At 42.4% G+C, this 26,176-nt stretch overlaps 3 protein-coding genes and 1 long non-coding RNA gene across 21 annotated transcripts in view; 2 read left to right on the top strand and 2 right to left on the bottom strand.

Moving 5' to 3' along the window:
* Positions 1-4,424, top strand: part of galnt14 (UDP-N-acetyl-alpha-D-galactosamine:polypeptide N-acetylgalactosaminyltransferase 14 (GalNAc-T14)) — a 132,671-nt gene extending 128,247 nt beyond the window's left edge. For all 3 annotated transcript variants that reach the window (XM_020588080.1, XM_020588082.1, XM_020588081.1), the window contains one exon: positions 3,829-4,424. In XM_020588080.1, coding sequence (XP_020443736.1) covers positions 3,829-3,987 — 159 coding nt within the window. In that variant the 3' untranslated portion in view covers positions 3,988-4,424. The remainder of the gene's footprint in view (positions 1-3,828) is intronic.
* A 1,568-nt stretch (positions 4,425-5,992) lies between these two features.
* On the top strand, positions 5,993-15,926 carry angel2 (angel homolog 2 (Drosophila)). Of its 8 annotated transcripts, none has more exons than XR_002273818.1 (10): positions 6,712-6,808; positions 7,676-8,613; positions 9,233-9,453; positions 9,936-10,005; positions 10,202-10,632; positions 10,973-11,111; positions 12,011-12,080; positions 12,361-12,491; positions 12,917-14,602; positions 15,770-15,926. XR_002273818.1 is itself a non-coding variant. In XM_020588078.1 (9 exons), exons 2-9 carry the CDS (start codon positions 7,683-7,685, stop codon positions 13,078-13,080), a joined length of 2,157 nt encoding a protein of 718 aa, XP_020443734.1. In that variant the 5' UTR covers positions 5,993-6,035; positions 7,676-7,682; the 3' UTR covers positions 13,081-14,750. The 8 variants fall into 8 exon arrangements, 6 of the variants coding, with proteins under 6 accessions (XP_020443734.1, XP_020443733.1, XP_020443731.1 ...); XR_002273817.1 differs by lacking the exon at positions 15,770-15,926 and adding an exon at positions 15,029-15,086; XM_020588078.1 differs by lacking the exons at positions 6,712-6,808; positions 15,770-15,926 and adding an exon at positions 5,993-6,035 and having other exon boundaries at positions 12,917-14,750.
* Positions 15,927-17,556: 1,630 nt separating this feature from the next.
* On the bottom strand, positions 17,557-19,496 carry LOC109952816 (uncharacterized). Its single transcript, XR_002273819.1, has 3 exons — positions 19,031-19,496; positions 17,935-18,073; positions 17,557-17,603 (listed from the first exon to the last, which is right to left on the bottom strand). It is a non-coding gene; the product is annotated as an uncharacterized LOC109952816 (long non-coding RNA).
* Positions 19,497-22,964: 3,468 nt separating this feature from the next.
* vash2 (vasohibin 2) overlaps positions 22,965-26,176 on the bottom strand; it is a 21,136-nt gene continuing 17,924 nt past the window's right edge. For all 9 annotated transcript variants that reach the window (XM_020588091.1, XM_020588090.1, XM_020588085.1 and 6 more), the window contains exon 9: positions 22,965-24,947. In XM_020588091.1, coding sequence (XP_020443747.1) covers positions 24,878-24,947 — 70 coding nt within the window. In that variant the 3' untranslated portion in view covers positions 22,965-24,877. The remainder of the gene's footprint in view (positions 24,948-26,176) is intronic.

The following is a 26,176-nucleotide window of genomic DNA, read 5'->3' as shown; positions in this document are numbered from 1 at the left end:
GAGAAGGAAAGTGGAGAGGAAGGAAGGAAGGAAAATATGAAGGATAGAAAAAGAAAGAAGGAGGAAATGAAGCAAAAAGACCGAAAGGAAGGAAGGAAGGAAGGTAGGTAAGTAGCAATGAAGGTAGAAAGAAACGAACGTTAAAAGAGGAGGAAGTAAAGGAAAAACAGTTCAGACTGTTCTGTCGCTGAAGGAGACGCAGCTCAGACCTGTTACATACATCAGATACCAGACTGTGAAATTAACAGACTCAAAAACTTGAGTTCAAACACACACACACACACACACACACACACTTCCACGCAAACACCAGCATGTGTAGGTTCTGTGTGTGCGTTTTAGCTGAGCCAGTGAAGCGCATCGCTGTCATGTAACTGAAACTAGTAAACCTCTGTACCAGAACACACACACATCCACACACACACACACACACACTGCTGTTACATGTCCCAGTTGATTATGTGTATTTGTGTGTGTGCTTCTGGCTGAGTGTGTGTCAGAAGTCAGGAAGTAGAGCAGTGATAGCTAATTAGAGCAAGGATCCACAGGAGAAACAGCCCAGGGCTGACGGGTAGAGAGACACTGAGACGAGAGGGGTGGGGGGGGGGGTTACATTAAGAACAGACGAAAGAGCTGCAGGATGAGAGACATTAAGAACGGCAGAAAAAAAGTGGTGGGGACAGAAGTAAACAAACCACGGAGTACAAGTCCGAAACAGTCTGTTCGACATGCTTCAACCTGTACACTACACCACATGCTGTTATAATGCTCCAGAAAGCTTTGTCCGTATCTACTTAATAATCCTCATCAGCCTCCGTGATGTGCAGATATGTGATCACAGACAGGCGTCACAGAGCATGCAGGAAACAGAAGCTTAGACCCTCTGCAGAAGCAGTTTTCTTCCACATAACACTGCATCAAATGACAAATTGTTTTGGCCAGTACTTGCATTCGTTCCACCTCTGTTGCATCAGGCCAACTCTGAGTTCTAATTTAACAAGACTAAAAATCTGGAGTAGCAGCAGCAGCCTTAGTACTGACCCCAGAAAGACAATGAGCTGAACGCAAGAGGCTTCTCATGCTCCTCAAACCGCTCTGATTTTTCCTCTGTGAGGTTTATCCATGATCCATGATCCACCGACTTCTCTTAACTGAATAAACCTGCTGTAACTCGCTTGTTTCGGCCTGATAAATGTCACCTGTTCATGAGGAAGTGCCCGCGAGATCTTATAATTAGCATAATCAACAACACCATATGGCGGCTGTTCTGCTCCGTTTGATGGAGATTCATTCACAGAAATCCAACCCAAGATGTCACACCACTGAGCTTCAAGCACTGCTGCTGGATGTCAGCACACACGTGGTATCAGAGGACCCGGAACAGTTACTTATCACTAACAGAGATGATATCAGAGACGCGTTCACTGTCACCTGCCGTTGGTGAGGTCACACTGTCAGGTGCAGCAGAGGATAATACTGTACATTTGCATAAAGGAGCACCTTCGTAGTGTTGCACATGAAAGGTGACACAGCCTGAAGTGAGATGTTCAGACACAGCCCCAGGACACCGGAGGGGCGTTGGGGGAACGGCAGTTCTGAAGACGCGTACTGGCAGCTTTATTCATCAGGATGTATTTTATAGCTGATTGTTACTTTGACATGTGACTGTTGCTTCCAGAGCCAAATACAGTGAAATCAGACCGACTGCCTCCTTAGTGAAGCAACAAGCAATCAAACCCTAAACTCAGAGAACGGAAGCCAAGAAACACTCCTGAAACTGTGGTGTTCACTAAGTCCAGGTCTGTGATGACCTGCACCTTGACCCGGTGCATCCTGGGACAGGTCCCCGTCTCCCGCTTGGAGAGGAACAAAAGGCCTGATGTGTGTACAGTATTTAGAGGCAGGACAGTGACGTGTGGCGAGACAGATGTGTTCCTCTCGCAGGCCGACATCAGCACTGCTGCAGCGCTCAGTAATGAGGTGAATACTAATTGATTTACTTTTAATTATCCCTCCACCATTTTTTCAATTAAAAAGCTCAGCGGCCCGTCGCTGCGCCGTGATGAGCGCGTCATCTCAACAGTATGCAGCTCTGCAGAACAAAGCCTGTGTGTGTGTTTGTGTTGTTACAAGGCCTTAGGAGATCAAGATGCATGACAGCCATGCACTTCAGAGGCTCAGCAGACTGCCAACATGCACACTGGCACAGAGACACACACCCATACATGTGCACGCCCAAATCACAAAGATTCAAATAGATAACGTGCACACACAAACACCAAAGTTGTGTTTTGCTCTCATCTTTCCCTCACTTTCTCTTTTCTCCCTCTTCTTTATCTCTAAATCTGCCCCCCTCCACCTCTCGCTCTGATGGCTGGGCTTCAGACCCACAACTGGATAAAAGCCTCTTTTCATGTCTGATCATATCTGCCACTTTGTTTTCCAGCCATAGAATCAAGCTATGAATAATGCACATGCACGCACACAAAGACACAAGCACACTGCACAGTGACTGTTTGGTCAGGGAACCACTGATTAAAGTACAAAGTTCATGAGAGGGCTCCATCTACTGGTGACCAGCAGCAATCGCATCCTTTCTGTTAGAAACTCCAGACCTGTGATAGCTGTTATGATTACCACATTAATCATGTACTCAACAAGCATGACAAAATGTGTCTCTGTAGAAGTGCAGTTAGTTTTTTTATCACCGCTCAGCTGTCAGGTTGGTTGTTAATCCAAGCTTTCCCGGCTCCTCCTGTGCACGTGTTGAAGTGCACTTCAGGACAACACTCAGCACTGCAGCTGCTGTGTGGGGAACTTGTGTGGGGTTTTGTCCCAGCCAAATAGTAATTTAAACTTGTTTTTTCTTCCTAATTCCAGTAAGTCTGTGAGGCACGAACTCTTACTGAATCTTGGTTCTTATTCTTTGCTCATTTTGTGACTAAGAACAGAAACTGACTGTGCAATAACCTCATGTCCACATGTTCAGTGTAATGCTGCATTCATGTCATTTCAACCATAAAAACGAGCAGCCGAGTAGGAAAACCCGTGCACGTCAACATCCAACTTGTAATTCTGAGTTGGAGAAATGAGGAATTTATGAGTGTAACAATATTTCCAATTTGGCAGAAGGGACTGGGGAAGTGTCATTACGGGTATGAAGATCTAGTGAAAATGGAAAAACTAGTAAAGCATGTGAACTCCACACGGAAAGGCCCCATGTCAGCCTGGGCCCGAACACAGAGCTTTCTTGCTGTGAGGCAACAGTGCTAACCACAGTGCCATCATGCCGCCTTAACTCGCATTGTATGATCACAAAATAAAATAACACTGCGACTAACAAAAAGTAGCCTAGTAGCAGCAGACTACACAGTGGGCAGCCACCACCTTGGATCACTGTGCCTCCAAGTAGGTTCGATGGGAACTGTTCCCATCCTGCCCATACTGCCCACATGATGTGAGCACAGCATAACATCAGTCAGTTGCTTCCCCAGTTCTGCAATGGGGATAAACAGAGGGGTCAAATGTTTTGTTGGAAGTATTCACAGTATTAAAATCATGACAGCAGACTGAGCTTGATAACATTATGCTGTATGTTTAAAAAAAACTGCACCTTTATTTATTTATGTTTATTTTACCTGCTGCCCCTTATTTCTTTTGTCTTTCCCTGGCCTGTGATAAATTCAACCTTCACCACTGCTTATCAATTCAGGCTGATTTTTGATATGAGCAGTAAACTCTTTGTTTTTGATTGTATGGGAGAAAAAAGTGAGTACTGAGCTGTCTGACAGTATCATGTTCTCTGTTGAACTTCTTTTTCTGCTCCAGCGGTGGCAGAAGTCAGGGACCCACCTGGAGCACCTCGTGTCCCGGTTCTGTCTGGACTCAGAGATGGCTCTGGACGGGATGGACTCCTCCCGAATGCTAGTCATCAGCCCCTGTGAACTGAGCGCATACACACAAAGATGGGAGGTCCCCTTCTCCTGACCCCCGTGTCTGTGACCTTTCACCTCCACAAACCTGCCATGTGACCCATTGTTCACCTCCAGCACCTGGGTAGAAACAGCTGCTCGGGCAGCGTGAAGATGCATGAGCATGTCGTGTCCCAGTGGTGGAATGGAGAGCTGCAGAGCTTTGGTGCCTCTTCACAGTTTATCACGACTAGAAGCCAAGTACAGAAGAAGATCTGTACGGAATCGAAACATTACTGAAGGAAGAGAGACATCACAAATGTCAAGTTTGTTTTTCTGTATGAGGCTTTTCAGACATTTGGTGGAGAGTCAAACCAAGTGCACCTTAAAAACCCCTGAACTGTCAAAGATTTGCTTGAGGGAAAAAAAATATAAATCAGAGAATGTAATCTTTTGCAATGTTTGTATTTGGGGCTGTTCAGAATCTGGGAATTAAAATCAAGCACAACTGGAGTTTTGAGTTGCTTTGTCAAATCCCTGTCACTGTACTGCAGTATAAGCATCCAGGTAGGATCCATTCTTCTTGGCAGAGCAGCACCTCATAAGTATCTATGTGATCTATGATATATTGGTTTTGTCTTTTTTAAAGCGAACTGTTGGCAAACAATCTTCTGCATCTGTTCTTCCTCTAAATTCCAAGATTCTTTGCGTATGGTCAGACCGGTGCCTTGGTGCAGTGGCCATAGCCTGTGCAACCTGATAAACGTCACACAATCCCCGTTCACTCGTGTTGACCCACACTGCTGATCAGCCTCTGTCCTGCGTCACCAAGTATCTCATCTGAAATGTAGAATATGACATGACAAAAAAAAAAGGCTTTTGTAATTTTATTCAGCAAGTTTCAAGATAACCTAAGGCAGTTCTGCTTTATAAGACAATGTGCTTTGTAACTAAAATAGGGTTATAGGATGGTGAAACTGAAGACTTACACTGGTGAGTCTGTTTGTCTGGATGGAGTCATCGCTCTTACTGTTTGCTTTGTATACTGATGTGGCTATTAATTCTGTGACCAGAGACATTTTTACATCATCACTGCTCAGGTGTGCAAAATGGATGAGACATTTTCTTGGCTGTTTAGATAAAGATAATTGCCCAGAAAAACCTTTGCCTTCTGCAGCGTCCTTGGCCACAACAGCAGATTAGCTCATAGAAGAAAAGAGGAGGAGCACGGAGAAGAAGTGAAGTCACCCAAAGACCACAATTGAGCAAAGACCAACACACTAACCAGATCATAGCAGACTGAAAAGAGCTACTGGTGGAAAAACTGGAGAAGCACAGAGAACAGCATGACTGCAGCTCTACCTGGGGCCACTCATCTGCAGTGTTGTCTGACACCTCGAGGATGCAGCTGCAGCTGCAGCTGCTTCACGTCGCACACACAGTGTGTAGAGCTGCTGTGCATGTGGGCATGTTCTACACTGGTTTAGGTTGTTTTTTCCCGCTTAGGTTAACTTTACTGTGGTTTCTTTTTGCAGCTGTTGCTGAGATCAGACCTTTGAGCTTCCAGTCCTGTCACCATCCTCTTTGTTTACTCATCTCAAATTCCAGCAGAGTAAAAACACCAGAAACACGGGCAGTTTTTCAAATTATGGATTTCTAGTTTTGGGACAGAATTGTCTCCGAAGTGTGTTCCAGTGTCCTGTGTGATATCTTCAACTGCAACGTTTTTAATGGCTGTTTCTATTTTATAACAAACGGTTGTGATGTTTACATACCTCGAACTGGGACCAGTGCAGACAACACACACATAATTGGAAATCAATCAACTAAAAATAATATAATATAAATACATTATGAAGTTTCTGTTTGTCACCTACAGCATTCCTTATGTTAAAACTGGAGTTAAAAAGATTACACTGTATGTACTGTAATCTCTATCCACTACTACTCTTCACTGTGTGAATTTTGTTTTAATACCAACTACCTGTACTGCTTCTAATGCCACTTATCGCTGATAACGTATCACCTCTACAATTATTACTACTACTACTGGATACAGTGCTTTGTAGTTTAATATGAGATAATAGAGACTGCTGTGTGGTATGGCTGGATGTAGACTAACAGGTAAGTAAACCTGGGTATATGATCTTCATGATGGAATTCACCGCTTCTTCCAATTTACACCCTAAAGCCTCGTCTTACTTTAATCAGCTCTTCATTTTAATTAGACCGTTAGGAGTGTGTCCCCCATTTGCACTCGGCTAAATGGAGGTAATGTTATGTTCTTCGGAACTTGGGAGAGGCTGTAGCCTACACACTGAGAGACAGGACGTGTGTGCGGACTTCCCTTTCCAGACAACCGCTCCTCTTTAACCACACAGCGAATTACTGAAGCATCGTCAACATCTTTACCTCGGGCTTTAACGACGTGGAGTAACACATTAAAAGCTGTCATTGTGTCGTTTAAAACCTTTTTATCAGCTCTTTTCAGTAAGAGGCTCGCTTTTACGTAAGTACAATGACCTTTTCATTTCGCCATTTGTATTTTCTCCACAGCTCCCCTGAAAATAGGAAAAAACACAGTGATTGTAATGTTTAACCTAATTCACTATTTAGCTGATTTTGTAACGACAGACTACCAACACATAAGAAACCGTGTAATTTGATGATGCTCTTGACGAAAAACAGGTGATCGTGACATACGTTTCCAGTAGGGCAACTTTTTCTGTCGCACCGATGAGGCTGTAGTTCGTTCACTGATTTGTATCATATCGTTGGATGCCAGGAAGCGGAACAAAAGACTACATGTTCCAGCGAGAGAAGAGACCGAAAGAGACAGTTGAAGAGCTGCACACGCTATCGGAAAAGCTGCAAATACTAGCACTATCAACACATTGGTAAATTTGTTAAAGGATGAAACTGTTATTTTTCAGCTTTTTATGTTACCAGCAGACAGTTAAGTGGAAAATTAATCTAGTAATGGCCTTGTTTGTTTGCACTTTCCCTAATATTTAGTAGTAACTACTACTGATATGCTTTTAATTAAATCCAAATAGCAGAAGGTGCGCTGTGCACCCTGTTCTATAAAATAATATAAAATCTACTTCTAATGTGGCGTTACTTGGCAGTTGGATGCAGTTTATTCTCACACTTGATAAACAATACATCTTTATTGTACGAGCTTTTTCTGGGAACGCAAAGGAAGCACGGGATTCCGCGTCGCTACCCGATTACGTATACGTTTACGTTATTTGCGTTGTTTTAGATCGAGTGAAAACCAAAACCGGTTTAATGGATTTATAATACTTGTTGATTACAGTGTATTTATATGCGTCCAAGCCGATAGATAAACGATGCTACTTCCGCCTCTTCAAAAAAGTAAGTTCGTGTTAGTTACCTGATCAAATTTGAAGACTGTTGGCAAAATTAGAGTTGTGTTCATATTCGGTGTTGCTAAAAATAGCTAGCATCAGTTAACTGAGACCTATAAAACAAACTCACAGTAGCATTTAGCTGCGGCAAACATAACTTCGCTTGTCAGCTAAGCTGCTCCTTTGTAGCGAAAGTCACAGCTGGGTCAGCATCAACCTTGGAACGCTTAAATTGAACTTGGTGAATCCCTGACATCCTGATTAGCGATGAGACTAAAGTTGGGGTGGGCTTCACGTCTGAGAAGCTGGAATCACATTCTGTGTAAAACAACAGTTTCAGTTAAAGCTCCACATGTTGACTCGTCTGTATCAACTCTCTCTGTCTCCCTGCAGCCGACACATGTCCCGCAGCCGGTTGAGCTCCTTCAGCTCCTTCCTTCCCTGCAGCCATTCTGCTCTCTGCCGGGCCAGATTCAGGAGCAGCAGTGCCGCCTCCTACCCCCCGCAATTCATCCCTGCTCCTCATCCATGGTGGTCAGTGCGGGGATTTCCCCCCTGGCCTCCTCGACCCCCTCACTCCCACCCAGCAACCCTTCAGCTTTTCATTGGTCGTGCATTACACCTTCAGAATATCCACCCTCGATTATTCTTCACCTCTGCCGGCCTGATGATGGAGCGCCCTGACAGAGAGAGAGAGCCTCCTCACAAAAGGAGGAAGAGTACAGAGGAGAAGAGGAGTGTGGAAGAGAGGGGAGGACACAGAGGAGGAGTAGCAGGGGCACCAGGAGGCAAGGCCAAGGATGGAAACTCTAAAAGGGAGCACCGTCACCTGGATCCCAGCTCAGACGGCCACCCTCGGCCAAACCACTACTTAAGAGATGGAAGCCGAGACAGAAGAAAGAATGGCACTGGGGCAGATGTCAGTGGGGAAAACAGCAGAGGTAAAACTGTAGAGAGGACTCAACCAGAGAGGAAAGACAGCAGAAGTCAGGAAGAAACTTTGACTCGAGGGAGAAGCGAACACCAGCAAGGAAGGCATAAAGATTCACAAACCGCAGGGTCTAGGACTCAAACCTCGAAGTCCAAACCTGAGCAGGATGCAGTTCCCATGCAGAAACCTAAACTCAGCCCCTGGTTCACAGAGAGGGGTGCAGAGGAGCAGCGAAGGGACAGAGGCAGTGGTGGAGGACAGTGGATGGGGCTTCTTTCACAGCCTTGCAGCACCACGTACCCCCCCAATCCATGGCAGGTAGCTGGAGCCGGCAGGCAGCCTCCTCCACCTGGAACATCCCCACCTGTCAGCCAGCAGCACGAGGCTGCACCAGTGAAATGTAAGGTCATTGTCTACAATTTATATTCTACTGTATGTAACTTCCAGCTGTTCTCCAAAACAGAACGTGTTTTTAGATTCAGTCTTTAGTTCTACTTCATTTACTGAGGAATAAAAATCTATTTAAAACATCCCAAAACGTTTGAACTAGGATCCACTTTTTAAATAAAAACTGAATTTGTAGTTGAACCTCTGCTTGTTGGTGCATCCAAGGATACTCAGATATACAAGGCTTGAGTTGCTTTCTGAGTAGCTCCTCATGGGAGAAATGACCAAGTCGACATTGTCCCACATTCACATTTGCTTATTTTCCTCACCTGCAAACTTGTGAACAGCTCACTTGAGGAAATCAGCTGAGTGAGTAAAGCAGCAGCCAACAGGTCGTAAACTTACTGGTTTTTGGATTCACTGTGACGGTTCAAGTCTTACATGCGGTGGCTTTAAAGTAAAGCACTCATTGTCAACAAGCAACTCGTCATACGTAGATCAGAACGACGTTGTTGTTGGTTCTTTAGGACAGGAAGGCTGCTGATCTGAAACTGTTCCTTCACTATCGTTGTTAGGGTGTCTTCTCAAATAAAAGAACTTTCCTCACATCGTCCTTGCCACTCTCTCCTCAGCTCTTCAGAGGTGCTGGGAGTTCTCTCCTGACTGCAGTACCTGCCTCCAGCCACCAGGGTTCAGGACAGCCTTTGACTTCTCTGTGATGTCCTACAACATCCTGTCTCAGGAGCTGCTGCAGGACAACACCTACCTGTACCGACACTGTCACCCCAGTGTGCTGCCCTGGCACTACCGGCTGCCCAACCTGCTGGCGGAGATCCAGCAGCACGACGCTGATGTAAGTGGGCTAGAAATTCTAGGAGATTGGAGATGTCGGGTATAAAGTTCAAAAGGATATACAGTATATGATTACTATGATTATAAAACTTGTAATTCCAAAATCATGGAAGTTAACCTGCTGCTTTCCACCAGTCAGTTACTTCCCAACAAACAGAAGAAAATTCAAATCAAGTTTTATTTAAAGTACGATTTCACACCAGAGTGTCAGCACACATTACAACCAGCAAAAACAAACCTCAAAGAACATCCTGGAATAATGACATTGAATACAACATACAACATTGTAAATAATAGAAATATAGAGTAAAATACACTGAAAAAAGGTTTATGGGCCTGACTGTGAAGCCACAACCATTAAACACAATCTCAGTACAAGCATGTGTGCATGAGTGTCCTAATAATTTTGGCCATACATGAACCATTCTGCAGTTTTAACTTCAGCATCTTTGGTCATCATTTAGAATAAAAACTTTTTTCCAGGTTTTGTGTCTTCAAGAAGTCCAGGAGGACCACTATGAAAACCAGCTTAAACCTTCACTAGAGAAACTAGGTAGTGTGTGTGTGTGTGTTTGTGCACGCTCTTCTTTTGTTCTCTGTTATATCAGTAGTACTTTAAAGCATCTTGTAAGGATCAAACATTTAATGTGAAAAGATTGACTGTATATTACACTTCCCCATCCACCACATGCTTGTTTATGTCTCTGCCTTTCATTGTTTTGTGTTGAAACTGTGTGTGTGTGTTGCAGGTTACCAGTGTGAGTACAAGAAGAGGACCGGCATTAAGCCGGACGGTTGTGCTGTCGTCTTCAAAGCATCCCGCCTCTCACTTGTCTCCTCTAATCCTGTGGAGTTTTTCCGTCCGGGCGACGCCCTCCTCGACCGGGACAATGTGGGAATGGTTGTGCTGCTGCGACCTAATAGCGGCATGGGCCAGCTGGACCCTTCCACCTTTATCTGCATCGCCAACACTCACCTCCTCTATAACCCCCGCCGTGGCGATGTGAAGCTGGCCCAGCTTGCCATCCTATTGGCTGAGATCAGCCGGCTGTCTCGCCTCCCGGACGGGTCGACCAATCCGGTTGTACTGTGTGGGGATTTGAACTCAACCCCCTGGAGTCCGCTGTACAGTTTCCTGACCACAGGCTGCCTGGACTACAGAGGAATGCAGATCGGAATGGTGAGACACGAGCAGTAGAGCCGGAGCGATTCATGGATCCAATCAGTTATTGATCATATCCATTCACTGTTTAAAGCATTTATCAAGCAAAATGTCAAACACCTGCATGTTCTACTTTCTTAAATATGAGGATTTGTTAAATTTTGAGTTTTATGTGATTGTAAACTGAACAACGTTTGAAGCTGTGTTTGTTTGTTTGAAGGTCTGGGAGGCAGGTCTCATGTTTTATTGAGGAAAGCAGATGTTCAGTGGTCAGATCTTTAACACTCACTGGTTTTGTACATGTGTGCACAATGTATTTGCTACCCTACATGTGCTGTATTGGTGTGTGCGCATGCAGGTGTCGGGTCAGGAGAACAGTCCTAGAGCTCAGCGTCTCCTCACATGTCCAATCTGGTCTCAGAGTCTGGGAATCAACCATCAGTGTCAGTACGAGGACACCGTGGCGGCAGAGCCGCCGTCCTCCTGCAGCCCCACAGGTACTGATATATCACTACTCATTCAGGCTTTGCTATGATTACTTCAGTCTTAGATTAGTGCTGCTTTAGCGAAGTTAATTATTTTGCTTTTAAATTATAGTAGGAGTGGTTTCTGATTCTGTGTTCTAGCTCAGGCCAGGATTTACTCAGTTACTTTAGTGTTGCAGCCACTAAATTGTGGAATATTTTACCTCTCAATGTTAGATCGGCTACCGACCTGTCTTTTAAATCATTGTTTAAAAGATCAAGATCAAAGATTGTTTTATTGTCAATTCACTATATGAGCAGGACATACAGAAAAATCGAAATACTGTTTCTCTCTCACCTAATGTTGAACGCCCATACATTTAAGAAACTAAAATAGAATAAAAGTAGAATAAACACAGAATAAACAGAATATGGAAACTGAATTAAAGTAATAAGGATAAACTAAATGGTACAGCCTAATAGGCTATGAAGAAACTCAAAGCCATGTGCAAACAGTAACAGTAGTGCAAATAATAACAAGAAGATTGTCAGGTGGTCAGCAGCTTATGAAATGTACATGGACAGCAGTGCAAATGACCAACAGCAGCAGATATGACGTAAATGGCTTGTGATACTTAGTAGGGCCTGATGTTTATCTTTTAATTAATTGACTGTATGCCATTTGTGTGGCTGTGTTATTGTGCTGTTTTATTCTTGCATTGATTCTATTATTTTATATACAACAACTGGTTGTTCTTTTTAAAGTGCTATATAAATTGGTTTGATTTGATTTAGTCCTGACTGATAACATGTTAACGTGGTGCAGGTTAAAGGTTCTTCTGAGATTAGTGTTGTTGTGATTGGACTAGACCAGTGTGGATGATTGTTATCGTTTTGTTGAGCCTCGTCACTGACGGCCGCGTCCCTCTCAGCAGTAGAAGGAGCGATCTCCAGCCTGACTATGGAGGACCTGGCCGCCAAAGCTGCTGCTGCTTTCAGCAGGTATCTGTTCCTCTCTGCTGTGTTCCATGGCAACACTCACTGCAACAACAGTCACAGCTGGAAAGTCTCACAAAAACAGTGTATTACCAATTTGAGGGTAAATGTAAAAAATTCCCTTTGTCTTTATCCAGAGAAATCTGTTTCTGTCACTGTTATAAAGCTGAATATGTCTTTAACCCAAGTATAAATGAAAACATAAATAAATGCATTTACTGTGATAATGTGAAATGAATGAAGGTGCACAGCCTCTAACCCTGTGTGTGTGTGTGTTTGCGTTCAGAGCGAGGATCGAGCACAGCCTAAAGCTGCAGTCATCCTACCAGCACTGCCTGATGCTTGATGGGAGGCCTGAAATCACCACCTTTCACTCGCGCACAGCCATGACGGTCGATTACATCCTGTTTACTCCCGGTACAGACACACACACAAACACTTTCCTTACTAGTGTTTTAATGGTACTGATGCTGGAGTCAGTGCCTCGGTTTAAGCACCAAAACCAGAATTATGCTTTTCCCTCCTAGTCTTAAATTCTTCTCCAGACCTTTTATTTGCAGCTTAAAGAAAATAATTCACATTTTTAAAGTATGTCTGCGATTAAACAGAACAGAACGCTAACTAAATAAAACTCCAGATTTAATTCAGTATGTGATCATTCATTTTGTGCCAATAGCTGGGAAATAATTTTACACTTGTTTTAAAAGTATTACAGTAACTAGAGTCCTTCACAGCCTTACTTCTGATTTCCTGTTGTCATCTTTTCTTTTCCCTCCCATTCCCTGCTTTTCACTCTTTATCTTGTCACACACTCTCTCTCTCACTCTGCTTTCCTCTCAAAGAACTGATCACCCCTCCTTCACTTCCTGGTGGGCGGGGCCTCCAGCTTTTGGGCAGGCTGTCATTGGTCGGCCAGTCGGAGCTGGAGGAAGTTAACGGCCTGCCCAATCAGCATCACTCGTCCGACCACCTCCCTCTCCTCGCTCGTTTCCGCCTCCGGTACTGACCCGGAGTCGCTGGACACCTGATCACAGCTGTCGTGCACAGTGCAGAGAGAGTACAGCTCAGGGAAGATGGGACATTTGGAGATGCACACAATAATGACAGTTTAGTTCAAGCGAAAGGCTGAAAGTCTGATTTTGAGTTCGTTCTCTGCAGTAAACAAACCTCAGAGTAGTGTTTTTTTTTTTTTGGTACAACTGTGTTGTCCAAGAAGAAAAGTAAGCCACTGAAACAGACAGAAAAACCCAAAACCCACTTAATCAGTTAAATGTGATGTGACCCACAGTGTCGCTAAAGAAGAAAAAATTAAATGCAAACCTCACTTGTCCCCCTGCGTCACATAACTAACAGACTTAAGCAAAGCTTGAAGGTTTTATTTATTGGTGTTTAGTTTTTTATTGCTGTTTTCTGTCAGCATGGGAATCTATGAAGGGGGACATTTTAAATTTACAATGTGAAACTCTTTCTCTTGTAATTTGACTGTATCATAAGAAAATAAAGTTTGTAATTTTATATTATATAGATAAAATTAGCCTTTACAGAATATTAAAAGTCAACACTTTCCCTGCAGATTCAGGCTGTCACGTCCTGTAGACCAGCACAGGCGGACACACTTGTTGCCGTCGGTCATTATGTTGGAATGAAACTCCACCAGTGTGTTTATCTCATGGACTTTGTGCTGTAATTTCAGACTTGCAAATAACCAACAGGTACCAAGGGTGAATATATTTTTGAAGCATTTTGGAAAGAGATTTGGGTAGTTGGTCTGTAAATAATGTGTTTTGACAATTTATTGGAAACCCCTCTTTATTCATACTAAGTATTAGTGGTTTTAATTGTTTATTTTTTTTAATTGGAGGAATGAGCCACAGTTTTATTTAAAAGCCTAAAACATGTCTTGTAACCTTTCTTTTTCCTGTTCCTTCTCCTCAGCACACAGTAAGGATGCCCTTTAGTGGTGGCACACAGCATTACACCAGTCTTAGTCTTAGTCCTGATATTCGATCTCAGGCTTTCCTAGACTATTGGGAAATCAACAATAGTTTATTTCATTACAACATCCAAAAGCAGCACAGACCTCTGGTGTGTTCTACCTTGTGAAGATGACCAATAACAGAAGCCAGCAAAAGTTCTAAATGTTTGTCTATCCAGTAGCTGGATAGCATTAAGGGCCCAAGCTGACACTGCCCTGACAGTGAACTAAACTCCAGCTTACCATATTTCATATACACTACTGGTTAAACTCCAGCTTAGCAGGGAAAAGGGCATCCTGTGCCCTGACAAGGAAGTGAACCCCACCCACCCAAGGGGGTGCTTGGTTTGATGCAAGGCACAACTCAGGAGTACTGAGGTTTAGTGTGAATCATACCTGAATCTGATTGGACAGTGACAGACAGAACAGAGTTACAATTGTCCAATGAGGTAGTAGCTGGGTTCTTCAAGTTAGTCTCCTGGTGGCATGTCTGTAAGTTTGGTTGTGGTGGAGACTCAAGACGGAGACCAGCCGGAGGTGTTCTGCTACTCAGGTGGGTCACATTAGAAAATCACCTAAACATTTCAGTGTTGCGTTTTGTATGTAGGCGGCGCGCAGTTGCTTCGCTGTTAACAAAGTTGTCTACATGTATATTTTCTATTCCAGGTGGGATACTTTATCTGGCGTTAGCAAACCTCTGCTAGCAAGAAACATTTCGAGGGTAACGTTAGCCGTTGCTTTGCTTGTTGTCAGGCTAATTGTAAAACCTGTTCAGTCTAGGAGAAATCTCTTAGAGCTGACTTGTAACTTATTCCCTGTTGGATGTGTAGTGTTGTAAATGAAAGAACTCCTCTAGTTTTACATGTCCCTTTAATGTAGAAGTCTTTATATTTAATGTTAATCGTGCCGGTTTGGACCTCACCTGGTCTTCATCAGCCTGGAAACTTAACAAATTGTTTGCACCTGTATCCGTCCTCAGGAAGACCTGGTGAGGTTCAAACCTTTTGGCGTCTTTTTACTGAGATGCCCCATTACAGGTAAGAGTGCTGCATTTCAACGTGTTGCTTAAATAATAGTGCAAAGTCATTAGCGGCAAAATGTACCTAAATTACCAAAAGTGAAAGTAGTCACTGTACAGAATGAGAGAAACCATTTCACGTTAATGTATATTTGATTTTAATTTCTGGTGCATTGTGTTAATTTTAATGTTGTAGCTGGTAAAGGTAGGGATAATTTTAACTGTTAAAATGTGAACTTCTGGTGAGTAGCTTGTAAATTTCTCACCAGAGATTACTGATGATTAGGTTTATACTGTAGTTCCTTTTTAATTCATCTAATTCTGAAAAGAAACTATAAACTCAGCAAATCTAGTGGAGTAAAAAGGTATGATGTGAAGAAGCAGAAACTAAAAATAAGTACAGATGCCTCAATTGCACTTATGTAACTAGTAAGCACAGGCTAGGAAAGGTCAGGTGAGTGGGGGAGGAGAGGCTCAGAAGTGCAAGAAAAATGAATTGGTTGTCATTAAAACCTAAAGAATACAATAACCCTTGAATGAATCTTTGTCTAAAATGTGCATTTAGTAAGAGCTGTTGACTCTCCCTACATGTTTTGACGATTTTTATGTAATGTGATAGTTTGTACAGGTTTCTGTGATCAATGTAAGTTATAACTAGGACAGACTTTATAGGACTAACTCCCCCCATGTATCTTTCAATAGGCCGCACACTGTAAATAGTCTCAAATGTGTTGTGAGGACTGACAGCGTTCCAGGGCCCTGTCTACATATGGACATCAACTGCAAGTCGATGAGGTGAGAAACATGCTACAGTTGTGGTGGTTCAAGTGAGAGTACCATCAGGTCAGACTAATTTCTCAGCACTCCCCTCCCCCCCCCCCCCCCCTTTCAAAAATGTGATAAAAAATTCTCAAAACATTTCATTCTTTGCTCCAATCGCACTTCCTAGGTTATGGTGTGCACATTGTCAGAATGAACTGTAACAGTTTCACTTACTGTATGATAATGAAGCTCAAAGCCTGTATTGCTTTAAACGTGTTAAAGTAGATATAGGATTGTCGTTTCCCTTAAGAGCAATGGTCTAAATTCACTGTGCATAAACTTGTTTGAACTCAGGCACAGGTTCTGATCCTCCAGAGCCATGGCTGCCTTGCTTCTGGAGTTCTTTGATGATGAAAATACAGCGTTCAGGTACTCTGTGCAATCTCACCAGAAACACTGAATAATTTGATGTTCCTGATATGACCCTCAGGTATGTCAGTGGGCAGGACAAACACCTTTATGGGAAGGCAGAAGTGTATTCAGGTGGTGGGCTGCCTTAGATTTGTTAATACTGCATTAAAGTAAATGAGCAGTCTTACTATGCCACACCATGGATTTCCCAGGAGGAAAGTGCAAGCTGTGCATTGTTTGTGCTTACTGTCCATGTCATTGCAGAAACATTTTATTGCCCTGTACAAATGCACCATCTCCCACACAAACTGAAGTTTTGGCCCAAGATTGGTCCTAGACAGCACCCTAAAGGGTGAGGTTAAAAAGCAGACCCAGACAGTTTGCAGACAGTTTGCAGTAGCATTAAAAAAAAAAAAAAAAAAAGGCCCTGATAAGACTGAAGGTTGAACACAGGGCCTTTTTAAAACACTACTCCCACATGGAGTATCTTTTCATTACACCTTTCTGAAGTTTGGGTATAAGAGGGGCAACGTACTTGTGGGTCATCAAGGTAGAGTCCTCACATTTTCTCCATGTGCCTGGACCACAGTTGAAAACTTCTCCAGTCATGTTAAGAGAACTCACAGGTTACATGACTGGAGAACTCTTCACAACTGTGGTCCAGGCACATGCAGTGCAACAGCATGGAGAAAATGTGAGGTACTGTACCTTGTTGACCCCCACCAGTAGGGGTTTCCCATCTTACCCAAAACTTCAGCAGCTGGCTGCAAAAAAAGTTAAACTTTGATTTCAATAATAAATGGTCCATTTATAAAACAGACTTGCCTGTCTCTATGAATGTCCTCAAGAATGCCGATGATTGTCTGGCCACAGAATGACATCTGGTTGATTGCCTAAGGGGGAAATGGAAAAACTTGGGTTGAAATTGGAGCTTATCATGCTTTAAACTCATCACATTGGTTTGATAAGGTTTGCGTCATTTTGAAGGCTTTTAGAAAGCACATTTTTACATGCAGAATGGACACTAAAGTTCCAAGTCACCGTTATCCATTTTGACAAAATCAGGGGATAGATTAGATAAAAACCTGGAATACAAAATGTCAACACATGTTGAAATGCTGTCTCTGAATTACTGGTGGCAAGTCCCAAAAAAGGTTCGCCATCAAGCCTATAAGAAACATTCACTTCTGTTTACAGTAATTTAAGCTACTCTTGGAAAAAGGTTCCACATTTAAGCAATACTAAACCAAAGGAATGTTCAACTTCAATGGTCTGAACAATTTACTTACCATCTGAATTGTCTGGACTTCGTCGTGGCGCCAGGTGCCTCCGAGTTCTGGAGTTGACGTACTCTTTGGGTGCACTGTATTCAACAAATACATTGTTTTACAGTTACTTGCCTTTCATGAAATAGTGGTGGCTGCAAACAAATCCGTTGGGGGAAATGAACTACATAAATATTGTGCACATATACATACACACCCCTATCCCTCATCTATGCAAAGTATGGTCAGTCCTATTGTGCATATTGCCAAAATACAGCAACTGAATGCAAGTAATGAAGTACTATCAAGTACTAGTACAGTCTCAATACAATAGCAGCACCCCCACCCAGAGCATCTCTTAGGAGGGAGAATATTTTGTACAAATCTATGTATGAACTTGCACTGTTTCTATTGTTCTGGTGAACTTACCCATCCACAACTTAGAGAAAGTGAAGTGTCAATTTGTTCTTGAACAGGGAAATGTCAAGCACGAGTTTCCCCATTGCTGGTGATCTGGAGCATCTTGTTTGTGTAGCCAACAGAAACAGGATCCTCTGGCCACCGCCACCTTGAATGTAGAACAGGAGCAGAATAAGACAAGTGTCAAATATAGATTTAATAAGAGTTTCTACAATGAAAAAGGTCTTCATTTGATAAATACATCTGCGTTTAGCATTTTCTAAACAATATCCAATAGTTATAGGCACTGAGCAGTGAATTAACTTCGTGTCTCCCTCGGTTGTTAACCTAAAAACATTACAAGACTCCATCAGCTGCAGCTTTATACAAGTCATCCTCCAATTAGTCTTCATTCCTGGATACTCAAAGACCTTTAGTAATTAGATTTAGACATGAAATTCTCTCCATTCTTTAACGTGACGTTACTTACCAATAGTTTTTGATGTCATTAAATCAAGGCATTGCACCGTCAAAACCTGCTGGTATTTTGAACACGATCTTAATTTAAACAAACCAGGCTTTCTGGGCGGTTCATTAATGAGGACTGGCTTGTCTGGACACAGACGTGGCAGAAACTCAGTACTCACGCAGGTTTCTCCGCTACAACAAAGAAATCCGTGTCAAAGACCAGAGTCTTCTAAACATTAGTGAACGTAGGCGTTTAAAACATGAGTGCTAACGTTAATCTAGTCCGGATACATTAGATACGTGACGCCGTTCAGACTACAGAGCCAACCGGGGACAGGTGGCTAGTTACCGCTAGTCACGGCAACATTTCCTAGACGCAAGTTTTACCAATTAACCTAGCTGTTAAAATGAACATGCTAAAGCAAAACATCGTGTCGGAAGGATAACCACACATGGAGCCAATTAAAAGGGCACGCGCTTGGCTGCCTAAAGCCCGAAAGGCTTCTTGCTAGCAGAGCTTTAAAGTAGCCTACATGAACTGGAAATTACACATTTATTCAACTGAGTTACCTCAAAGTAACAGCTAAGCATCTGCATAAACACAGAACGCTGCACATTAAATGTTTATTGTAAAAGATCTACAGTAAGTCAACCTCACCGGTGAGCCTGGCCGTCCAACCCGTCACCATTTCATCTTCTGTCCGTCCTTCCTTCCTTGGACACGGTTGGTTTCCTGCCTTATATACCCCACCGACTGACAGGTGGCTGTAACGAGCTCATCAGTGTTATTCACTTCACCTGTCGGTGGTCACAATGTTATGCCTGATCGGTGTATGTGTCAATAGTCAGAATTCCTACTGGTAACTGAGTTATACTGCAATTTGCTGCATTCTATCTGTATTATTTTCTTACCAACATACATATTTTTTGCATAATGGTATTTATTTGGTAACAATCTGAATGTGCTAGGTTTACGTGCAGTTTTTGTGAAATCAGTGCCCTCATTAAAATGCACATTTATGCAAATTTGTATCAGACCATCATCTACTCTATAAGTACAGAGCATATCTATTGCAGAGTCACAGACAGCAGCATGAACATAATGTCCCATCTAGGCTACTGTAGTAACGGGACATAAAAAGCACTTTGAAATAATAATGTCCATAATCACAATAAAAATAACCCCTAAAAACTCCATTAAGAATGATGAAAATAATGACGTTTTCATATTTCTTGAATGATTTCACAAATTGTGCAAATATACATTTTACACAATTTATTCATATGATTATTAATTTCAATGTTTTTATTTATTATTATTGAACACTCCATTTCCAGCTGTCCCTGGTAGGCTAGTGGTTAAGTTTCCATAAAAGGATTTAAATCTGAACTGTTCTCACCTGTAAACCAACACCAAGTGTTTAGATACTTGGGATTACTGTGCTGTGACAAACTAAACTGTTTGTCAGTAAAATGCATGTGGAGGTATTAAACAACTCTAAATATACTCATGAAAAGTAGATCCCAACACATCTTCATCAGTTTAATGCAGTAGCTGATGTGCTCAGTATACTGTACACAGCCCAGCTAATACTGGAGCTGAGACAAACTTTAACTTTATTGTCATTGTACATTGTGCAACGAAATTAAAAATGCAATCCTTCGATGATAAAAAATAATCATAAACAATAAAACCCAACAAATTTACACACTTGCATCCATACACATCTGACTATTGCAGTTCCCGTAAAATCCCATCAATCATTCAAATTTTAAGGTTTTAGCAGCATTTAAAGCAACAATAGCTCTCGGATAAAAACTGTTTCTTAATCTGTTTGTCCTTGCTATAATTGTTCTGTATCTTCTCCCCGAAGGCAGCAGTTCAAACAGACAGTGTTCAGGGTGTGATGGGTCCTGCAGAATGTTTTGTGCTTTTTTCAAGCAACGGGAACTGTACAGTTCTTCCAGAGATGGTAGGGGGCAACCGATAATCTTCTGGGCTCTGGTAATAACCCTCTGGAGCGCTCTCCTGTCTGCAGCTGTGCAACTGGTGAACCAGGCACAGACACAGTATGTTAAAATGCTCTCTATTGAGCAGTGATAGAAGGACACCAGCAGTTTCTCATTCAGATTGGTTTTCTTCAAAAGATTGAGAAAATACAATCTCTGCTGGGCCTTACTCACCAAAGCAGTGGTATTTGTTGTTTTCCCAACACCAGCCACAAAGCCGCTCTACCTCATCCCTGTAGGCAGACTCATCGTTCCTTGAGGTAAGCCCCACCACAGTAGTGTCATCAGCGAACGTAATGATGGTATTGCTGGGGTGGGTAGGGGTACAGTCTTGTGTATAGAGCAGGGGACTTAGATGACAATACGTCTCTCATTACTAGTGTAATAGTTTTGAGAAATGTTCCCTTCAATTCAGTTTCTTAACACTTGTGACATAATATGTACTATGTGGGACATTTTACAGTGTAAAAATAACCTGTTAAACAGCTAAATTACAAACATTTGGTGTTTTTGTACTACAGTTTGTTATATACATATATATGCCAAAAATACCAATAAGAAAATCAGCCAACAGTACTGACTCAGCCAATGTAGCAATCAGGCTCAAACCAGCTAATTTAAATGAACAAAAACATGCACTAAAGCTGTATTTGGACACAAAAAAAACACTGCAAAATTAACAAGTAGCTGTAGCCATCAGATAAAGGTAGTGAAGTAAAAGAAAATCTCGCAAAATCAAACCATTCCAAGTTCAGTTTGAGAAATCCAGCCAGTCCCACGTCTCCCTCATGTGACCGCTGAAAAGAAGACAGACTTTTAAGACTTTTAAGAACATAGATCATTTATTCAAAGAGCATGTGTGCTAAAAACAGCTGCTGTCAGAGCAGTAGGAGACTTTTTGTCTTGGAGGTCACACTTTCTCCTAGTGCTGATCTCCACAGGAACACAGGTTTAGACTGACTGAACACAAATATTAGTTTGTGTGTGGGGCAGTTGTTCAGGGCTAACGTCATCTCTCCCGAGTGTCCATTGGTCCAACCTGTAGCCTTCTGTCAGTCTAATCGGCTCTGGCTTGGTTTGGGGTTTGGGGGAACTGTACAGAACTGTCCCTTTGTTCGTTGCAGCACAAAGCAAATCTCTCTGCTTTTTAAAGTTTACAACAAGAAATGTGTTTCCAGAAACAGGAACCGAAGGTGGTCACAGAATTTCAGGACATATAACAGGCAAACAAAGCCCAGTAGCCAAACGCCAGGGGTGTGGTGGCAAACGCCTGTGATCGTCCAACAAAACACAGCAAAGACACAAATTTGGGTCCGCTTTTTGCAGAAAATCTATTTTTGTCAATTCAGCAACCACAGTGCACAAATACAAAAGTTAGTTTTTTGGCCAGCAAAGATTTATCATTTTAATATCATTTATTTCCTTCATTGGTTTAGTTTTAAGGATGGACAGAATTTACATTAAAAGTCCTAAAATGCTATTGGTGACCTCACAGCTGAAAAATGGGCCTCAGCAGAACAGAGATGCAAAATCTGTGTGCCACCAAATTTGTGTCCAGTGTGTTAAGTTGCCGTATTAATCGCTGATTTTAGGACAGAGCTCAGAACAGCAAGTTTAGGCCTAAGGAGGAGTTGATAAATGTGGTTTCAGCTCATGGGAAACAAACCAAAGGCCTTTAAAAAAACAAGTGTTACAAGAACAAGTTCATGTTTTTGAACGAATACTTCTTATTCATAATCCTAGAATACAAACCCGTCTCAATACAACTGGTCTGAGAACACACAACTCCAAAGATAGTTTTATAAAACAGCAAAACAAAGACAGAAGCCTTCACTAGGATATACTGTCGAGCACAGACATCTCTATGGCAAACTGACAAAAACAGACTTCAGCTGCTACACCGAGTGTCACTGTTTCGAGTTGTCGTTTTGTCGTCTGCGACTCCGGTAACACTTAGCAGTCATAGTTTGTGTGCGGGTTGTTGTAGTTTGTCACTGTTGCTGTGTAAAATCCTCTGAAGCGCAGTCGTTTGTCTCTGAATCCGAAGTCTTCGTCGTCATTGTGCAGCGGAGAACAGAGGGAGCTTTAGGTCCTTGGTAACTGTTAAATCTCCTTTAGTATTGTTCCAAAAACACACGAACAACAGTCAGAGAACAGGTGTTTGTCTTTCCTTAAAAGTGTTCGAGATATGTTTCTTCATCAGTTTGTTCCCAACCTGACATCAAACAGATTGAATACTCAAAAAGCGAAGCGGCTTTGTGCTTCATTTAATGCTAACAAGCCTTATCAGCACAACGTTCGGTACACATGTTGAGCTGGCGGCTTGGTGCCAGAGTTGGAGCTGTGACAGTCAGACCTCTGGCTCTGGGCTGTGCGATGGTCCACTGCTGGCCCAATGTCAGGTGTGAAAACACTTCACAGCACCTTGAATCAGTGATAACGCCTCAGGCTGATCTACACAAAGTTGTGGATTTGGGCTTTTTTTTATGTGTAGAGTTATTCTGAATGACCCAGATAAATTTCTGTCCACATGCTCTAAGTGTGGTTTGCTGTGTGTAGATCGAGCCACAAACACCTTCTTGTGTGAATTGTGGAAGACTGGGATTCTTGTTTTTTGTTTTTTTTAATCATAACCTGCTCTAACTCAGCATGTGCATAGCTTACTGTTGAAACAAAAAGCTACGATAGAACGGATGTAGTTCTCGGTCCCTGTAACATTCAGCAAAAAGCGATACATCAAATAAACTCACAGTCTGAACAAAGAGCCCCACAATCCTCCAACTGATGCTGTCACCTACAGACAGACAACAGTTAAAGGTTCAATTTAATTTATTGGTTACAGTTATGAAACACGGATCAAAGATTTGTGGCTATGTTTGCTGTTAACAGTGCACTCATCCTCAATCATTTCATAGCCTTTGTTTCACACTGATATCTTTCAGGCAAAGCGTCATCTGATTGGTGGGCTCAGCTTTGTCAGAAGCGACATTCAAAAAAAAATTGATGTGTATCTTTAGCGAAGCGGACCAAAGAGCCACACGTGGGACAGATGGAGGACCCAACCAGGGGGGCCTGGTGTAATCACAGCCATCGACTAGACTGGCAGTGATCAGCTCCGGCAACCGCACCACAAACGGAACGCAATGCTGGCGCATCCAGTAGAATTTAGGGGTAACAGTAACGATGAATGTGACTTACTCACCAAAATGTCCGTGACTCCAGACCCTGGGTCTCCTTGGTCTGTGTCACTGTTGTCTAGAAACTATTAAACCTGCCCCAGGGAGCCACGCCGCTGCACTGGTGTCCTACTGGTCTGTTTCTAAGCAGCACTTTTGTAGCATGTTTTTTCAGAATTTGGTGCCATCGTTGTAGTACGCCTTGTGGTTCCAAGTGGTGTACACTACACAGTGTGTGTTTGATGTTTAACGTGGACAGCACCTGTTTAAACAGCCAGGACTGAAGGTTTGAGCCCCCCCCCCAAAACATGTACCTGGTGCAGCGTAGCCGAACAAAGATCTTTGCACACAATTTGTCCTTCAAGTTACAATTTCAGATGAAAACCACAGAAGTCGGTTGTTCCTTCAAGCAGACAGATGATTGTATCATCAATTCAACTTTCAGCGATCCAGTCTTGAAAGTTTCTTTATTTAAATTAAGGATTTAATCTGAATGAAAATCCTTTATGTAGTCTCCCTATAGATTCCCTCAGGATGCCAATAAGCAGGACATCTAACGCCTCCATTCTGTGACTAGAGCTGGTCAGAGTGCAGCAGCGGGGGGACCGACTCCTGTAGTTCTCAGTCTGAAGACTGACACGTTCTGTGGGTGTAACAGATGTGGACATACAGACAGACTGTTCCACTACTGACTAAATGTGATTTCTGTTATCAGGGTTTTAAACCAAAATACATTCATCACCGTGTTACTTGGCGCTCGTCTTGTAAACGTGACATGAATGAGGCTTCTGTTGCAGCATTCACTCAGCCGACAACTTCTGCCTTTGCTCTTTGTCTGACTGGACAAACTGGCTGCAGCTGAACGTGGATCAGTTGAATTGTCTCATTTTCCAGCTGTGTCTGCAGCAAACAGCTGGCCAACGGTGTGTTAGTTTACTGTGTGAACACACGGGCTGAATACAGCCTTTTTTAAAGGTGCTTTACGTGATGTCAGAGCACTGTATAGAGTTCAGTGCACAATATAAATACTTTGACCTATATTTTACATCTATAGTCATTCTGGTTAATTCTGTCTTTCATATTTTCAATTTTTTAATACCATTACTGTTGAGATCAGTGGCTCCTTAAATCTGATGAGTTATTTGTACAAAACCTGTTAAATTTTTCCTGACTTTTCTCCGTTTTCTTTCCTTTTTTTCTTTGTATTTGTGGATATGTTACTGAAATCACTGGTCCAGATCAGTGGTTTCTGCAGGGCGGTTGAAGTGTTCAGACGGGTGTGGGAGGACTTGAAGTGTTCTGGAGGTGGAGGCAGGGGATCAGATGCGGATCTGGTAGCCGTCGTTGAGAGTGCTGAGCTCTGGAGGTTTCTTGTCCACTGAGGCCGGCCTGAGTAGAAGCAGAGAAACAGTGATCATGCAGGCGGCCGTTATCATGTTGACATCCTCCTTAATGTTTCTTTCTTCTCGTTGTTCTCTCTACTCATTCAGATACTTCTCTCTCTGCCTGCCCCCCCCTCCAGTGTATTGCTACTCATGGCTTGTGTTTTATATTCTCTTGACTTGTCTCCACTCAGAGGGATGTTAACAAAAAGTAGAGAAATGAGATGGAAAATTACAGAAGTGCATTTTAAAGTATTTTAATGTTCTAATATATTTTGAGATGCACTATGCTTTAAGTTGTTTTTGACTGTTGTAGCTGTATCACATGCAGCCCCCTCCTGCTGCTGGAGTAACACGGTGATGCTCTCGGCTGTTTAGAGCTGCAGCAGATTACGGCTGGAGTCTCGCTTTGAAACGGCAGCACATTAAGTGCCGGGTTGATAGCAGTAATAGCTTTTTAAGTACCACATTCAAGTGGTTTAAAGTGCTAATGAGTGTTCTCTTGCTCTCCTGATCATTCCTCTCTCTGAACTGGTGGAACCACGGACCTCTAAAAAAAAAAAAAAAAAAAATTAAAATAACAGAGTCTGATTGAAAAGAAGATTAGCACTAATAGGAAACGTTTTCATCTCAGTTCACTCATTGTACACACTTACAGATTAATGCAACATGATATGTAAATGTGAATGCTGTAGTTTTTATGTCTGCACTGTTTTTAAGTAGATGGGGAAGTATTAAGTTTAGGACGTGGGTTAGTGAATACTTCACATTTGTAAGCATAACGGTTATAAACCTTTGGTAATCAACTCAGGAGTATGTAATCTATTATTGTAACTATTCAGTAGTTAAAAAAAAAAAAAATCTGGTAGCCACCCCTGGTAGGCTAATGGTGCAGCGCTCTCGCTGCGTCATCCCGGTTTAGAGTCAGGGGTGCGTCAGGAAGGGCATCCGGCGTAAAACACGTGACCAAATGTCAACATGCGACCCCTCAATGGAAAAGCCAAAAGTGACTTTCTTAGTGGTAAAAAAAAAATATATATATATCTACAAAACTGAATTCACAATTTTGCTCAATCCTGTATTTTACTTCAAAGTCCTGTTTGTGTATTTTTATATTGTCTTTTTGTTGTGCCTCGTGTCTTTTCTGTCTATTGTAAAACAAACGCTTTACACTGTGTTAGGTAATTTCTTACTCAGGTAGATATTGATTAGATACTTGTTGTATAGGAATGTTTA

This window comes from Monopterus albus, unplaced genomic scaffold, assembly GCF_001952655.1.
Source record: "Monopterus albus unplaced genomic scaffold, M_albus_1.0 scaffold501.1, whole genome shotgun sequence".
Classification (NCBI taxonomy): domain Eukaryota; kingdom Metazoa; phylum Chordata; class Actinopteri; order Synbranchiformes; family Synbranchidae; genus Monopterus; species Monopterus albus.
The sequence above is the reverse complement of the archived record's forward strand: the minus strand, read 5'-3'. Positions and strand labels throughout refer to the sequence as shown.

Bases quoted from the DNA above. Each gene is read 5' to 3' on its own strand.
- angel2 (XM_020588074.1), top strand. From the start codon at position 6,717: ATGTTCCAGCGAGAGAAGAGACCGAAAGAGACAGTTGAAGAGCTGCAC. The intron at 10,006-10,201 runs GTAGTGTGTGTG...TGTGTGTTGCAG, and splicing joins ACCTTCACTAGAGAAACTAG to GTTACCAGTGTGAGTACAAG. The intron at 12,492-12,916 runs GTACAGACACAC...TTCCTCTCAAAG, and splicing joins TTACATCCTGTTTACTCCCG to AACTGATCACCCCTCCTTCA.